Source organism: Notolepis coatsorum (genome assembly GCF_963971535.1).
Source record: "Notolepis coatsorum genome assembly, chromosome: 4".
Taxonomy (NCBI): Eukaryota; Metazoa; Chordata; class Actinopteri; order Aulopiformes; family Paralepididae; genus Notolepis; species Notolepis coatsorum.
The window spans coordinates 87,711,170-87,728,187 of NC_140168.1; the positions used below are offsets into that span (position 1 = coordinate 87,711,170).

At 42.9% G+C, this 17,018-nt stretch overlaps 1 protein-coding gene across 2 annotated transcripts in view; it reads right to left on the reverse strand.

The window, feature by feature from the left end:
* Window positions 1–327: 327 nt before the first annotated feature.
* Window positions 328–17,018, reverse strand: part of igf2bp3 (insulin-like growth factor 2 mRNA binding protein 3) — an 84,278-nt gene continuing 67,587 nt past the window's right edge. For both annotated transcript variants that reach the window (XM_084312213.1, XM_084312212.1), the window contains 3 exons: window positions 5,164–5,295; window positions 4,242–4,355; window positions 328–690 (listed from right to left, as the gene is read on the reverse strand). In XM_084312213.1, coding sequence (XP_084168339.1) covers window positions 586–690; window positions 4,242–4,355; window positions 5,164–5,295 — 351 coding nt within the window. In that variant the 3' untranslated portion in view covers window positions 328–585. The remainder of the gene's footprint in view (window positions 691–4,241; window positions 4,356–5,163; window positions 5,296–17,018) is intronic.

The following is a 17,018-nucleotide window of genomic DNA, read 5'->3' on the forward strand; positions in this document are numbered from 1 at the left end:
AAAAAAATTAAGTGTAAAAAAAAAAAAACAGAAAAAGTCGTTCAACTGAACATCTAGTCAACGTGGTGCGGTTTTCATCAGGTACCACACCGTGGAGGTGATGGGGAGGGGGGGAATCCTTATTTCTTCTTTGTGTTTCTAGTGTCAAAAATAAACAAAATAAAAATAAAAAAAATCAGAACACACCCGTAGAGGGAGGGGGACAGGGGGGGGGGGCGAGGGTGTGTGTGTATGAGGGTGGGTGACGTTGTTACCCTCAGAAGTACATTCTCACAGAGATGCAGAGAGGTGAGGTGGGTGGGTGGGGGGGGGGGGGGGGGGGGGGGAGGGGAGGGGCGTAGCATCTTCCTTATCCACACTGGAGGAGGAGGATGGAGGGGGGTTGTTCAGTTGGGTTCCAATGACCTTTTGACCCCTGAGATGAGCTTGGTGACCCTCCCCCTAAAAAACCCCAAGTATTCTTCCCCTTGGGTCTCTGCTGCATCTGTCAGTCCGTCCGTCCGTCCATCCATCCGTCTGTCCATCCATCCGTCCATCCCATCATGGGGCAGATTCAGTCACCGTTCCTCAAGGGCAGCTTGGCGTTTACTTCCTGCGGGGCGCTGGCGTTTGGGTGGCACCCGGTGTGGGTTTAGGTTGCTGCTGTCTCCGGACCTGGGACAGGATCTCCTGAATCTTCCTCTGGGCCAGCTGAGAAAGACCAGGAACAGGGCAATGTTAGGCTCAGAATTTTTTACAAAAACCTATAAAAGGAATAGACTGCGTTAGTTGTGTAGGTGTTGCTCAGTTTGTCGCATCCCAGAAGCTAACAATGTTGAAGTCAAAAGTTTTGATAGCTTACGAAGTGCTCCATTGACTTTAATTATTGTCCAATAAGAAAGCTTATTGTGGAACGTTAATGTCATTAATTTTCAGCTTCAGATGTTATCATTTGATTTGTTCTGGCGCAGCCTCTGAGCAAAGCCAACTCAGTTAAGTTGAGGGGGCTTTGCCTTTTGTTCCTTGAAAGGAGATGTCAAGTTAGTGTCATAATACATGAAGCTTTCAAATGTAAACAAAATCATGGGACCAGTGTGATTGGTTGCTGTGTGGGATTAACGAGTGCGTTTACTGCGTGAAGGAGACCACTAACCACATGACTAAACGGCAGGGGTGTAAAAAGTACCCACAAATTATACTTAAGTGAAAGTATGGGTACAGTCTCCAAAATCGTACTCTAGTAAAAGTCAGAGTATCTGGCTAAAAACACACGCGAGTAAAAGTCAAAAAGTTTCTACTTTTAAATGTACATAAGCACTCAAAAGTAAAAGTTTAACAGTCTATTCTTCTGATAGCAGGTGTTTAATCAAAGATCCCCGCTTTCTAGTCTTGCACAAGGACCAATCAGCATGGGTATGGGCTGGATAATTTTCCATTGATGGCGATTTGATTGGCTGTTTTTAAATAAAGTGCGGCCGCAGGATTAATAACGTTAACATTAGTTTGGCCAGAGAAACAAATATACTAATTAAAATGGTTGGACCTGCGAGATTTGTACTCGTAGGTCTGCATTTTAAATGTAAGGAGTAAAAAGTATGTAGTTGAGTAAAAGTACAAGTATACAAACCTAATAATACTCAATACAGAACTTAAACGAAGTACAATTACTCTTAAGTACTTTACACCCCTGCTAAACGTTTGTTTATTTAGCAGGGGTAGAGAAGCTTTGCATACCATCAACTTCCTCACTGTAGCGTATCCGTCAGTCCTTCCTCATGACCAGGAAGGTGCTAGAGCATAGCACATCGAGTAGCACACATATTTAATATTACCGTGAATCTTATAATTCATAAAAAACACCCCCCTTCCGGAAAATAAGTTACTCTTGTGTATCAACTAGGGATGCCCCGATCGATCGGCCAGCGATCGGTATCGGCCGATATTCAGTATAAATATGAGATTGGGGAATTCCGATAATGCTTTCTAGTCACCGATTGCGAAAACCAATCCGATGACGTGAACAACATGAGCCAATTCTCAGTGGAGTTTGTGTCATTGTCGCATGTTATCTAACTTAAAACATGTCGGCGGTGTGGAACTATTACAATGTGTCTGAGATGGGGGTGGAACAGTACGCATTCTAACCGTACACCGTTCGGTACGACCTCCACGGTTCGGGGCATGTGTGTATCCACTGCGCTACCCAGCCGCACCTGTAGAACAGTTTCATGTGGTGCCCATGTTCTTTTGGCAACGTGGCCCTTGCAGTATCCTAGTCGGTACCAGCAACGCTGTCCCTCCACAGCAAAGCAATGCAGTAGGACTGCTCTTCGTCGTGCAGGAGGTCAGTCATCGCCAGAAGTCATTTTCGTAGATCTCATGTCTTACAGGCGACTGCAGGCTCGCCAGGGCGCGTGTACCACTTCCGCAACGGATTTGATTTCCGGGGTTGCCCCGATTGGCCGTGACGGCCACGTGACACGCCGCGGCAGCCCCAGACGCGAGAGGCCGCTGTGTTGTACTTGAACGCGACCCGACGCGGACGCTGGAGTTGACTTCGCCTTTCACATCGCAGTCATCAGTTGCAGTCATCCACGCTGCAGTCATCAGTCATCTAATAATATTAATCACTTTTCAACGTTGAAGTAAGTGCTATATTGTATATTGTATGGTAACTCAGTTACTTCTATTCTGCATCGAACATTGTACATATGTCTCTATACTATTTTATTTCAAACAACAATGTATGCCTTTCAAATGTTAAATGATTAAATGATACACACTGAAATCCTACGCTCACGCATCCTGCTTTCCACAACGCGACAATATTATTAAACAGCGGCTCTGTCATTGAAGTGGGAAAAGTGAGCCGTATTGTATATTAGTACATTGCATAGTATATTGTATAGCGTATGGTAACTCAGTGGGGAAAGTGATTAAACAGCTCTGCACTCGGGAGATGTGGCCCGACAATGCTGCTCAGCACAGTCTCTAACAGTAAGAAGCATTTTGGATAAAAGTATTCTGTACTTCTGTATGACAACAATGTATGCCTTTCAAATGTTAAATGATAAATGATTAAATGATGCACGCTGTTACTGTTAGAGACTGTGCTAGACGGCATAAGCGTGGTGCGATGTGAAAGGCAGTGGGGCAAGTGATTAAACAGCTCTGCACTCAGAAGATGTGGCGCGGCAATTGCTGCTGCGGCGTTGAAGTGGGGAAGCGGCAGTGAAACACAGAAGCCTCGGCGCTGCCGCGTCTGGGGCTGCCGCAGGGCGGGGCCGCGGCGTGTCACGTGGCCGTCACGGCCAATCAGGGCAACCCCGGAAATCAAATCCGTTGCGGAAGTGGTACACGCCGCCAGGGCAGGAAAAAAGGCATGTTTGCAGCGGACAAAAATGTTGCAAACTCAAAAATAAATAAAAAAGTCCACGTCTCAAATAGTGGTTCAGAGTAGTCATCGCCAATTTGGCTGCATACTGCAAGAAAACATTTAAATGGGTACACCCGATAGCATGTACTGCGTGAAAACATTTAAATGGGTACACCCGATAGCATGTACTGCGTGAAAACATTTAAATGGGTACATCCGATAGCGTGTACTAGGGCTGGGCGATAGCCTGTACTGCGTGAAAACATTTAAATGGGTACATCCGATAGCCTGTACTGCGTGAAAACATTTAAATGGGTACACCAGATAGCATGTACTGTGTGAAAACATTTAAATGGGTACAGCCGATAGCCTGTACTGCGTGAAAACATTTAAATGGGTACATCCGATAGCGTGTACTAGGGCTGGGCGATATGGCCTAAAAATAAAATCTCAGATTTTTTCACACCACATCCGCATCGATTTTTTTCTCTTACAAACTAGAAACGCCAAAGAAATCATTCAAATAAGCTTGGTTTGATCATTTGTGTCAAATAAAAAACAAAGATGAATTTCCCTATTGGGATTGAAGTGCAAACCTAATCTTCACTTAAAAAAAATAATTATATATATATATATATAAAAGGTTACTCTTGATCAAACAATGTCCCTATTGGGATTAATAAAATTAATAAAGCGCAAATCTAACTTTCACCAAACATCACTTTTTGTAAAATAAAAGGAGACTTACATATATTTTTTTAATCTATTTTAATTTTTGAAAATTGTCCTAAATCATTCATTCAAATTAATCGATTATTCACCCAGCCCTAGCGTGTACTGCATGAAAACATTTAAATGGGTACACCTGATGACTGTCGACACCCACCTGGCTTGCATAGAAGTGTCCACTGATCTTGACGACCACCTGGTCGTTCTCATCAGGCGTCTGTTCCCGGGGCACCACCACCTCCGCACTGGTCAGGTTCTGCAGCTCGTTCACCTGCAGCCACACACGAAGAGCAGAAGAAGAATAAGGCACCAACACAGGAAGAGCAGAATAAGAATAAGGCACCAACACACGAAGAGCAGAAGAAGAATAAGGCACCAACACAGGAAGAGCAGAAGAAGAATAAGGCACCAACATAGGAGCAGCAGAAGAATAATGCACCAACACAGGAGCAGCAGAATAAGAATAAGGCACCAACATAGGAAGAGCAGAAGAAGAAGGCACAAACACAGGAGCAGCAGAAGAAGAATAAGGCACCAACATAGGAAGAGCAGAAGAAGAATAAGGCATAAACACAGGAAGAGCAGAATAAGAATAAGGCACCAACATAGGGTAAGGCACAAACACAGGAGCAGCAGAAGAAGAATAAGGCACCAACACAGGAGCAGCAGAAGAAGAATAAGGCACCAACACAGGAGCAGCAGAAGAAGAATAAGGCACCAACACAGGAGCAGCAGAAGAAGAATAAGGCACCAACACAAGAGCAGCAGAAGAAGAATAAGGCACCAACACAGGAAGAGCAGAAGAATAATAAGGCAGAGAAGGAAGGATTATGTTGATCCAATATTAATCCAATCTACTAAACAGAATCAGACAAAATAGAGATGAAAGAGATAAACAATTATTCACCATTAGAGATCAAGGACCTTTCCACGTTTCAAAGGTGGAAAGAATTAAGTTGCTTTGCTCATTGACATGTGCTCCGTTTGCATTTTACAATACATGATCCCACAGAGATATCCGGTAACAATTCATATAAAAAGGATTTCCTCAAAGGATTTCCTCACAGATCCTTCCGTACCGTTTTGCCACCCTTGCCGATGACTCGTCCGGCAGCAAACGAGGGCACCTTGATGTGAGCTTCCAGTTTCACCTCCTCCTTGGGGCCAAAGAAGTTCTCTTCTTTCAGCTTGCCAAAGATACGACCCTGAGCCTGCAACAGACAGATGGGGCCAGTGGTCATGTAGGGGACAGTTTTAATAAAAATAAATGGTAAAATGTATCAAAGAAATTAAAAAAGGAATTGTGTAAAGTGAAGAACATGCAAACAGCAGCCAAGAAACAAGCTTTGACTAAACTGTGGTACAGAGTAGAAGCACCGACAAAGGAACAATGGACAGAGATAATAGAGGGCAGGGTTCAAAATTAAGGGGGGCTTGGGGCAAAATGCCCTCGAAAATTTACCAAATGCCCTCGAAAATCAGTTAAGGGGGGCAAGAAAAGCCCCTGCACAGATGTTTAGCCCTTAGTATGCACTAGGGATGGGCATTTTAAAGAAAAATCCAGATCGATTGATCGCATGCTATACTCAAGTGATCGTGTATTACTTGAAAAGGGAAAAAATACTAAAAAATAAAAATTATTGTATTTTCTTAATTTTTTTTACTTATTTTTGTTCATTCACGTATATGTTTAAGGAAACCAACAAACAGTTATAATCTTACACATACATGTGAACAAATATGTAAAAAAAACTTAATATTTTCCTCCGATTTTTCTCATAGCTACAAGTAACGATTACTCACGCCCCTCCCTAGTATGCACACGCACAGTATAATATGCATGTAATAAATAGTTTAACAATTTTCACTGTGCTCCAATTTCTTTTTTTAGATTTTATTTATTTAAATTTTATTTAGGAGCACATGTGCTCCTTGGGAAAAAGGTTAGCGTAGAGCCCTATATATGGAGACATTAACATTACGTTATCAAACATAGGGACGAAGACTGTAAAAAAAAGTGTCAACAATGGTTTATAATATTTATGTTAATTTTAATCATAAAAATTCAGTGCCCCCGAAATACAAAAAAAGCCCCTGAAAATAAATTAAGGGGGGTAAAAAAAAGCCCTGGAAAGAAAATGTTAATTTCTAACCCTGATAGAGGGGATACAGGAAATGGAGAGAATCACACATATGCTGAGGCTGCAAGAGGAGAAATTTTAGTCAAAATGGGAAAAGTGGGAGGAATATAGGAAGAAAAAGAACAACATCACAGAAGAATGAAATGGAAACAAGAAAATAAATGTAAATGTAAATAAACAATGTAAATATAGAATTGACCGAAGGACCCATGTCACTTTTTTTCCTCTTTTCTCATTTGTCTATTTGTTTTTTATTTGTATTTCTTTTTGATACTATGTCTTTATAATTTTGTATGTTGAACTGTATCGTCCATGTTGTTTTAAAAAAAAAAAAAAAAAAAAAAAAAAACTTGCAAACAATAGTCGAAACACAAGGAACCGGACAAGTCTATATTAATCCCAGACCAAGAGTGCTTCGCGTTTCTCTGATTGGCCACGACGCCCATGTGACCGCGGCGCGCGGCAGAGCGGAAATAGGCTGCTGCCTCGGCGTCAAGAAAGAATTCTATTGCCATGCTCTGCGACAAACTCTAACCTGAACCAACTCCGAAAGAATGACTAAACTTAACCCTAACCAACTCCGAAAGAATGCCTAAACTTAACCCTAACCATAACCAACTCCGAAAGAATTCCTAAACTTAACCGGCGAAAGAATGCACGTTTATATAGAGATGATAAATGAATTAAACGTTAAAAAAAGAAGAAAAAAAAATGGAAGTGATTCGAACTTGTCACCAACGCACCGCAGGCTCCACAGCAAGGCGGCGAACGAGTTGAGCTAACCGTCGATGTTAAAACAGGGGGGATTACGGCTGCATAATGCCGCGGCAACCTCGCTCTGCCGCTGCCGCGGGGCGTGCTAGGCGTTGTCGCGGCCAATCAGGGAAAACGCGGAAGCACTCTGCAGCACTCTTGGGCTGGGATTAAAGAATAGGCGAACCGCGTACCTCTTGAACTTTAGGTTGGACCTCAAGTCCACATAAGTTCAAAATGTCACATTAAATATATATATTTTTTTTTAAACTTTATTTTTTAGCGTTTATCGCTTTTCTGGTCAAGCATGACCGACAGAAACAGGTTGAAATGGGATGTAGAGCAGGGGAAGACATTCTGAGAAATGGCGGCAGGTCCGGGAATCGAACTCGTGTCCCCCAGATCCGTGACGAGCACGGTTTTCCCCGACGCAGAAATAGCGCTGAGATATGCGGTGAGCTACGGGAGCTCCCCCACATTAAATATTTCTACACAGGCTGCCTAAAAAAAAGCTGAAAACCTTGCTTGGTTCCTCCGACTGGGCATCATTAGAAAATGTTCAATGTCTGTGCCAATACCAAAAACACTTTTCCATACCGTACTCTGCTGAGAGCCAATGTGCTGTGTGAGCCAATCAGAGTGTTTGTTAAATTTTGGACGATTTTGGATTGCGGTTAAAGGGGAACTCCAACATTTTGGGAAATTAGCTTATTTAACATCTTCCCTGGAGTTAGACAAGAAGATACATACCTTTTTTGTCTCTGTGTGTGCATTTTAGCTTTGGGAATAGACGCTCCGTTAGCATAGCTTAGCTTCATCACTGGAAGTGAGGCAGGACAGTAGCCTTACAGTGCCTTACAGTGTATTGCAAGGTCTGACATTGACCAAACTTGATATGCATGACCTTGGTGGGCGCTAGGTCAACTCCTGAAAAGGGGGTCAATGTCAGACTTTGCAATCAAAAGTTAGGGGGCTAATAACCCTTGCCATAATTTCAGTGCGCCCCCTAACTTTTGATGTGTATGTATCTTCTTGTCTAACTCCAGGGACGATGTTAAATAAGCTAATTTCCCAAAATGTTGGAGTTAAAGTATTTCACATCACAACTTTCCGACGACACTAATTGTTAACGTACACTTCGGTGGATAGCTTCAGTACAGATGTGACAGGTGTCAGAAATTCTCTTTTGTTGTTTTGCCTAGCACTCTTTATTTTATATTTACCTAACTAACCCATCTTATTTATCTTTGTCATCCATATTACTGTGATTTTCGTTGTTCTTGTGTGCAATAACTTGTTTTCCCTGGACATTGCCTACTGACTTCCGCCACTAATTGGACACTGCGCCATATAAGGCAAACGCCAACATGGCGTGCAGGAAGAGACGGTAGGTATGCTACGGCGGGGGCTGTGTGCGCGGCATGTTTTCATGAAGGGAATAAGGAAAGGCACGGGTCCACGCCATTGGTCGGGATAGATGCGCCTCGACTGGGCAGCGCTGGTGAGCGGAGAGGAACGTGAGGACGAGGGGAGTGAGTTACAGACGGCGGAGAGCTTCCCGTACAGACGATTCGACCGGAGGGTGTCGGCAGATGCACTACGTCGTACTCATGATCTACGCAGCGACCGGGTTAAACCGGTCGCGTGTGTAAGTATTTCAAGAACGGCGTAGTGTCCATTACCAACACCTGTTAAGAGCGGTCGCTGCTATAGGCTGCTTGAAATGGGAAGACTGCCTTCGTTTTTGTAATTTCAGGTCTGAGGGGGACGGACGTCCAGCGCTCTCCGGCTTGGAGACAGACGGCATCTTTCATGCACACAGTTCACCCATGCTAGACTGCTGGTTTTGCACCACGCTTGTTTGCACACTGCCGTATTCTCAATTATTTTTGTTAGTTATGGTTGATTTAGTTATTTGGCGCCATAGGGTATTGTATTTCCGTTAAGAGCACTAGTCGTATAGATACAAATGGTAAATAAAAATGGAATAACAAGTTAAAAATGCACTATAAAACACTATGTATAAAAAGGAGGATTTGTGTGTAAAATAAAATTGACAAAAGTCAAGGGGACAACAGTATTGCACATTGGGTATGTTGTAGCAGCAGTCCAAGTTGAACAGCAGCAGTCATGGTTGACGGTGTAGACAGCAAGTAAGCAAAGTGGAATGTTTAGCTTTACGAGTCGAGACGCCCGATGCCCCGTTGGTAATAACAGCCCCAAAGTCTGGCGGCACACGCAGCCAGCCAAGCTCCTGCATAGTCTGCCAGACGGTAACGGGGGGGGGGGGGCAGCCCCTTCTGCAGGCACAGCTGATTAAAGATATCCTGTATGGCTGGGAGTCCGTTGGCAGTGATGTGCTCCACTATTGTGTGATTTGCGGCTGTTGGCCCGCGATGCACGCCGTCTGCAAGCTCTCGACTAGGAAAGCTCCTCAGGAAATGGAGCCGCTGGTGAGCTTTCTTGCCATATATATATATATTAGAGCTGAGCCGCTAACGGCGTTAACATGCTGCGTTAACGAACTTAACGCGAGACTAGTATCGCGCGATAATATAATTGACGCCGTTAATATTTTTCTCAACGTTGGGTCTGTATTGTCCTTAAATACTTGCCGTAGTTCCCAGCTGTGGTACCAGAAGTGATTGCACTACCGGAGCTGTAGTCAGAATAATGTGTTAAACTAAAGTAGTGGTCCGGTAATCATAGTTATACAGGTGAGGTTAAGAAGTCTTCAGGATATAACACAATTCGACGATGAGGACGTCTGAATCTGCGCAATGCAAGAAAGAAGAAGTCCGTTGCAAGCTTTGTTTACATTATTAACGTTAGCGAGTTAGCATGTTAGCTCACGTTGATCGGGCGGCACTTGGAAACATCTACAAGAGGAGGAATTGATCGACTGGACTATCGTGAGTGTTTACAACAGAAATGGCTTGGGTTATTGGAAATATTGGACCGTTTGATGACAATGTAGCCCCTTCCGTGACTGTGATGCACGGAGTGAATCCACAGTCACTTGCTCCTCAATAGGAAACCAACCTAGATTTACCATGAAGGACTGGTTCTGGCCGAGCCGTTCGTTATACAAGTATCACAGAGACGTTTCAAAGGTGCTCACAGTTGCACAAGGGTTTCGGACAGAGATACGGGATGGTTTGAAAGCTCTGCGTTGCCAATAAACATTTTAAATAATTTTTATAAACAGCTCAAAACGGCATTATTTCCTCCGTTGGGTGATCACAGCGCATGCGCACCATCCCGTATCTCAGTCCGAAACCCTCGTGCAACTGTGAGTACCTTTGTAATTTCTCTGTGATACTTGTATAACGAACGGTTCGGCCAGAACCAGTCCTTCAGGGTAAATCTAGGTTGGTTTCCTATTGAGGAGCAAGTGACTGTGGATTCACTCCGTGCATCACAGTCACGAAAGGGGCTAATGACAATGTGGAGCAATATGAAATGAAAATGGGGGACCCTGATGTAAACAAGACAAACGTCTTTCTCTGGTCTGCATCCCCTTAACAATTGTGTGTATTGAGCCGTACTGTATTGTACCCATTCTGCAATCTGTTAAATAACGTTTTCATTCATTCATTCATGGAACTGTTACACTGAGCTTGCACTGAATTTGTTGAGAAACCTGCTTCTGCAGCAGTCTGTGTGAGCAACCAGTCAGCAGCATTGTGAATTTAGAGATTCACTCAAAGACACATTGTTTCAAGTTTCTTTAATAGTTGTCATACAGAAGTACAGAATACTTTTGTACAAAATGCTTCTTACTGTTGCGCTCCAGAGACTGTGCAAGACAAGATAAGTATGAAATAAAAACATAGTAAAATTAGAAGTAAAAAAAAAGAGGTCACAGTGTTCAGTTTAGACATATGTACAATGTTCGATGCAGAATAGACGTAGTTACCATACAATATACAATACTGTGCAGTGTACTAATATACAATACTATATAGTGCAAGGCAGAAATGGAGAAATGGGACGAGGTGCAATTTAGGTACAATTCACAGTAGGTGTACGAGTTGTAGTGCAAATCCTTTATCAATAAATATAAAGTGTAAGTGTGTTTGTGTGATCTAAAGTGTGGAGAGTGGGTGCTGCAGTGTGTTGTTTGTTTGAGTGAGTGTGTGCGTGTGGGTGTGTGTGCTGTGTGCATTTGATGGTTGTTGCAGTGATTGTTCGTTTAGCGATTATTGTTCGTTTAGCAGCCTGATGGCCTGGGGATAGAAGCTTCTTCTGAGTCTTTCTGTGCTCGCCTTAAGACTCCGGTATCGCTTGCCTGACCGCAGCAGTTCAAAGGTTTGAGAGACAGGTTTGTGTGTGGATTAAGAAATGAAGGTGCACAGAAGAAACTACTGACAGAGTGATTTGACACTGGAGAGAGCTGTCAATATCAGTGTAACAATGTTAATGGCATCAAAGGAAGGGCACCGAAAATTACGATAAATCTGGTTTTAAATGAAACACTGGAAATTACAAAAAGAAGAGACATGTTCATGCTGTTGAACAAGGAGATAGAACAGCTAGTGACTCCTCAGATGAAGAGGAGAGGATAAATCTCCTCCTCTGGTCATTATTTGGGTAGAACACACCTATTTTGAATGCCTTTGGCAGACTTAAAAAAAGAATTTTGAGCCATTTTAATCTAGATTAATTCCAGGATTGCAGGTAGATTAAAAAATGTAATCTATGCCCAACTCTAATATATATATATACACATACATACATACATACACGTAAAACAATATCTTCCTTTTGAATGAAAAAGGTTCAGGAATCAGGATTGTTCGCCTAGTGTGTGAGAGAAACTCTGAAAACTAAACCGATCCTCCCCTGTGCGCGTTTCCAGGGTAAGCTTAGTTAGCATTAGCAGCTAACGTTAGTTTAGGCCTTTACCGTGATGTGGTCATAAAGGAATGGCGAGGATGCAAAGCATGTTAGACGCATTGGACCAGTTGCTCTCGGAGTTTTCACTGTACATAGAAACAGCGCAACTCACGAGAGGAGTTGTCACAGGGCTGTCGAACGCAAGGCTTAAGAGCTAGATGTGATGGCTTCTAAAATTGAAGGTCCGCGCTGCTCTCTCACACACACAGCTCCGGTCACGCATCCACTCAACTCATGGAAAATACCATCAGGCTATTATTCTAAAAGTATCAATACCAAGTGAGTATTGAACTGTTTTTAACAGCTGGGTATCGCACTACTTTTCTAGTATCAGTGTATCGCGCAACCCTAATCCTGAGTAGGGATGCACGATATTGATTTTTTGACACGGATAACTTTATGCTCCTCAAGCCGATATTTATTGTATTACAATATATATATTTTTTTAAATGTATATACCGGTATATATATATATATTTTTTTTTTGGTATTTATAAGCTCCGACGTCATCGGTACCGCTATCGGTACTTGAAAAATTATGGAGTTTTTTTTTGAGGAATTTAAACGTCGCAAACTAATCTTGTTGGCCGTTTTCTATATCTCTCCTGCCTCGGTGTCTCTGCCTGCGCGAGCAGCGGGCTGTGCTCACACACACACACACACACACGAAACGTTCAAAAGTCTGGGTCTATTTTACTAAAGTCGATGCGGACAACGCTCGTTGCCACAAGTGCAACAAGACATTTGCCAGTAATGTATAAGCGCTGGTACTCGTCAATGTGGCTGGCGGGGATCTAACGTTATTAGCCTGAGCTCCGAGTAGAGTAATGGCTGACAATCCGGAGGTAAATAAACGAACGAGAGCTTCTGATTGGTGGTAAGAAGAAGAGGTGGGTGAAGGCGGTGGGACGTAATTGGCAGATCGACTGTCTGCCTCCGAATGTAACGAGACTACGTCACAGCCAAGAAAGGGAGCGCTGGATTTGTGAAAAACTCCGTTCCTAAACCACACGCCATCAATCGTACCACAGTACTGGCAAAACGGGAGGAGGCTATAATAAAAACAAGCGCCCTTCATCCAAATCCACCCACACCGGATTTCCTTTAACCAAAAAATGTATTATTATCGGAGCTATCAATAACGTTATCGGGTTTATCGGGATGACGTCATAATTGCTGATATCGGCCCGATAATTATCGTGCATCCCTAATCCTGAGTACTGTGGTATTTAGGAGAATACCAGGTAGACTGAGGAGATGCATAATATTGTGCATTACCTCCCTGGTAGACTAAGTAGATTAACACTTTGATCGCCATGGGTTAAATTCATAATTTACCATCCCTCGCCAGCTCTATTTGTCTATGGAGAAGTTCCCCTTCTTTGCAGGGCTATAACTTTTTAAATTCTATTGCTACATTGCCATTATTATGGCCCATTCAATGTCCTATATGTATTGTTCAGGGTGTAGCAACGTTAAACTTTTTCATTCACATATTCATACTAAAATATGGTCTAAAGTATAAGTATGTTTTTATCGTTTTCTGCAGCTTTATTCAGAACGTGATTTATAGCCCTAAATGCATTATATTGATGATGAAATACAGTTTGGTAGCGATCGGCGCAAGATGAAAAATTTCAACTGGACGTACTTCTAGAATGATCTACGTATGATCTGATGATGACCGGATGGGCGGGGGATCGTTTATAATTCCGTGGGCAACATTAGATGATTCATCCAGAGTGGGTCATATGTTCATCATAGCAGTTTATATTGAACACGTTAGAATATAACGCTGAATCTTACCGTATGTTCCTCACGCCGTTGGACGATCAGCGTGGAGTAGACCGTTTTCGATTATGGGATGTAGAAATGCCCGATCCATTTCCAGGTTGTATAATAGTATATATGTCCAAATAACGTTGTTTATTGAGTTAGGGCGAGCAATCTATTATCCAGTGTTTCAAGATGGAGTCGCGGGAGCTATAGAGAGTGGCCGGACCACATTTGCATGAGTACTACTGGTTCAAAGGTTAATATCCGGTTGGCGATCTGCCGATCGGCCACCAGATGACGCTCTTGAACCGCTAGAGAGTTGAGAGGAGATCACACTTGTGTCTCAGGGCCCCGGAAAGGAAATATGATTTTAACCGCGTTTTCGGCGGTTAAAGTGTTAAATAAAGATTGAATACTGTACACAAAGGGTCGTTGGTCCTCATTCACGAACAGACTTACGAGAAAAGTTACGAGCAAATTTCATCGTAGCAGGATTTACGAGGGCGGAAAAGCAGTCGAAAGTCAGACAGACTGGTGTGCGCCCGGGCTTCATTTGGGAGAAATCATGGTGATTGAGTTTACGTCGATTCTACAGACATCCTCAGAATTAAATAATTATAATAAATGCAACAATATTTGCATAATTAAAAATGACGTTTTAAATTTATAGTCAGGAATCATCATACGAGGAATCATGATGTCCGAAAATAAATAAAAGCCCTACAAACACTGCAAATGACGGTGAATAAATAAGAACTAAACTCAATCGCGCAGATATATAGTGGAATAGAATGGACACATCTACATTCTGCTCTCAGCACACCCCATTCCTTTCATGTAGGCTATATATTTAATATACATTATAAATCTATAGTTTATTAGCAACGACGCACTAACATACGTTACATGCGTTATATTGTACTTGTGCTGTATAATTACAATACATCAGTCGCAAATCGCTTCCACGCCACCGGTTGAATATGGGGATCAGCTCAACCAAGATGCAATGCTTAGCCTCTCCCTTCCGGTATAAGGAGCTGTTGAACCAGTTTGCACACAGTCCTTCATGCCCTATAAGGAGCTGGGGCGTTTCTGGATGCAAATTCAGGTGTACGAGAATGCGCTTTCAGTTAAAAAATTTGTGACGTTCATTCAGTTGCGATCATTTTGACAATTTACGAGCACCCGTTCAGGAATCCGGAGGACTATCGTAGGTTTCATCTTACAAGCTTCTTACGAGGTTATTTACGAGGAAACTGCATGAGAATGTTAGTGAATGAGGTCCATTGAGAGCAAGCTCTCATTCAAATTACGTGGAAATACAAAAAAACAGAAAGACTGGTTTGCCATTAAAAGATAAATGTTTTAAAGTGCACAGAAGCTAAAAGCATTTTCCTAATTCAGTGCAAACTCTAGGAACCTTAAGTGGAAGCAAATCATCAGAGAGTATGATGAGGTCAAGTGCTCCAATCCAGCAATGAGGTGATGTAGGGCGGACCTTACTACAGAAACAGATGCCAATGCAAGTCATGTCTCTGCCAGAGAGGACCACCCAACCTTGGCATATAGGATACAATAACGTCTAGCCTAACCATCACCAGTGATAGATCTAAGGGCAGAAGCATACACAGAGTCCAGAGGCTTTAGAGTGGAAGTGGCAGCATGTCTATAAACTAAGTCTCCATCATCCAAAACGGAAAGAACAACCGTTTCAATTACCTTCTTTCTGGTAAACATAGGAAAACTGATTTTGTTTCTGACAGTTTACTTGCGAGATTATTTACATGAGTGGATTACGCGAGTGTCTACACTACACTCAAAAAGACGTGGAAGAATTCCTCGCCAGGGAAAATAAGTCTACTTCAAAGATCTCAGAACTGGACTCTGTGGTTGCAAACATAAGCGAGAACATCCTCTCGCTTCTCTGGAAAATGTAAAAAATACTTGGAGGGACAATCACGAAAAAAAAAAAAACATTGTGATTGATGGAATACAATTAGTCCAACAACGAGAGCTGGGATGATGCGGCGTCCAAGGTGCGTAACCTGTTTTCTGACAAACTGCAGCTAACGGGGATAGAGATGGAACAAGTTCAAAGGATGGGTCAACCATCTGGACAGAGCGGAGCTACCTAGACCTAGGCCTATCTTAACCAGGCTTGTTCTTCAGTTCAAAGACAAGATTGCTGTCATGCAGAGGGCTAAAGGGCTGCAAGGATCCGACGTGTATCAACGAGGATTATACGGAGGTGGTTCGACAAAAAGAGAGCTCTTGCCGGAGATGAGGGCTGCGAGACATTGCGTTCTTGAGGCATGACAAGTTAACACATTCGGGGCCATTGGGATTAGACGGGCCCCACTCTATGAGGCCAGCTTTTCATTACAAGTTTTCACTGTGCGTGAGGTTGTTTGTAGAACCTATATTTTATATTATTGCCATTGTCAATTGACAGTATAAACCTTCCCTTCAATATGCCATAAAGAAATAAATGTTTCATCAATACGTTCCCGTTTTATAGCGTCATGAATATGAACTATATACCGCAATGGTCTGGGGTAATTCCTGCAAAGCTAGTTATAGGGCGCTAAGCTAATAACGTTAAATCGTGGCGTTTCGGCCCTACACAAACTAGAGTTAAAAATCTAAATGCAAGGGGAGCTCCAGTAGCTCACCGCGTACCTCGAGCGATATTTCGGCGCCGGGGACAACCGTGCTCGTCACGGATCTGGGGTTTAGCGAGTTCGATTCCCGGACTGCAGCCGTGCCTTTCTCAGAGTGTCTTCCCCCCCATCTGTACCCCCATTCAACCTGTTTCTGTCTGTCGGTCATTCTTGACCAGAGAAAAATGCGATAAACGCAAAAAAGAGCCGGCGGGATGGCCAAAGTTTAAAAAAAAAAAAATCTAAATGCATTATGATCTGTATCATGTTCCACCATGAATGCATGAAAGGGGGGGGCGGGGGAAGTCGTTTCTGATTAATACCAATAACGGCATTCGTTATTGCAAGCAACATCAATATACGCTGACCGGGTGGATGGCTATGAGAACAAGGCCCGATCAGGCTGAAATTTACATCAAATCGCTCTTCCCAGTTTATTTGATCGCCATCTGGTAGATTGATATGTCCATTGGCTGATGCTATATTCCTTTACTGCATACTGAATTCGGCGTCGCAAAAAGTATTCCAGGCGATCTGGTGAAGCCATAGCTTTAGGCTGACAGAAAAGCTAACCCGGAGTGAAAAAAAGTGACACCCGGTCTGCAACAGGGGAAACTGCATTCTCGAGACAGCGCCAATACCAGGATCTGGCCAGTACTGCACTTTCGGAGTGCCAATATGCCTTTTCCAGCCAAAAATACAGCT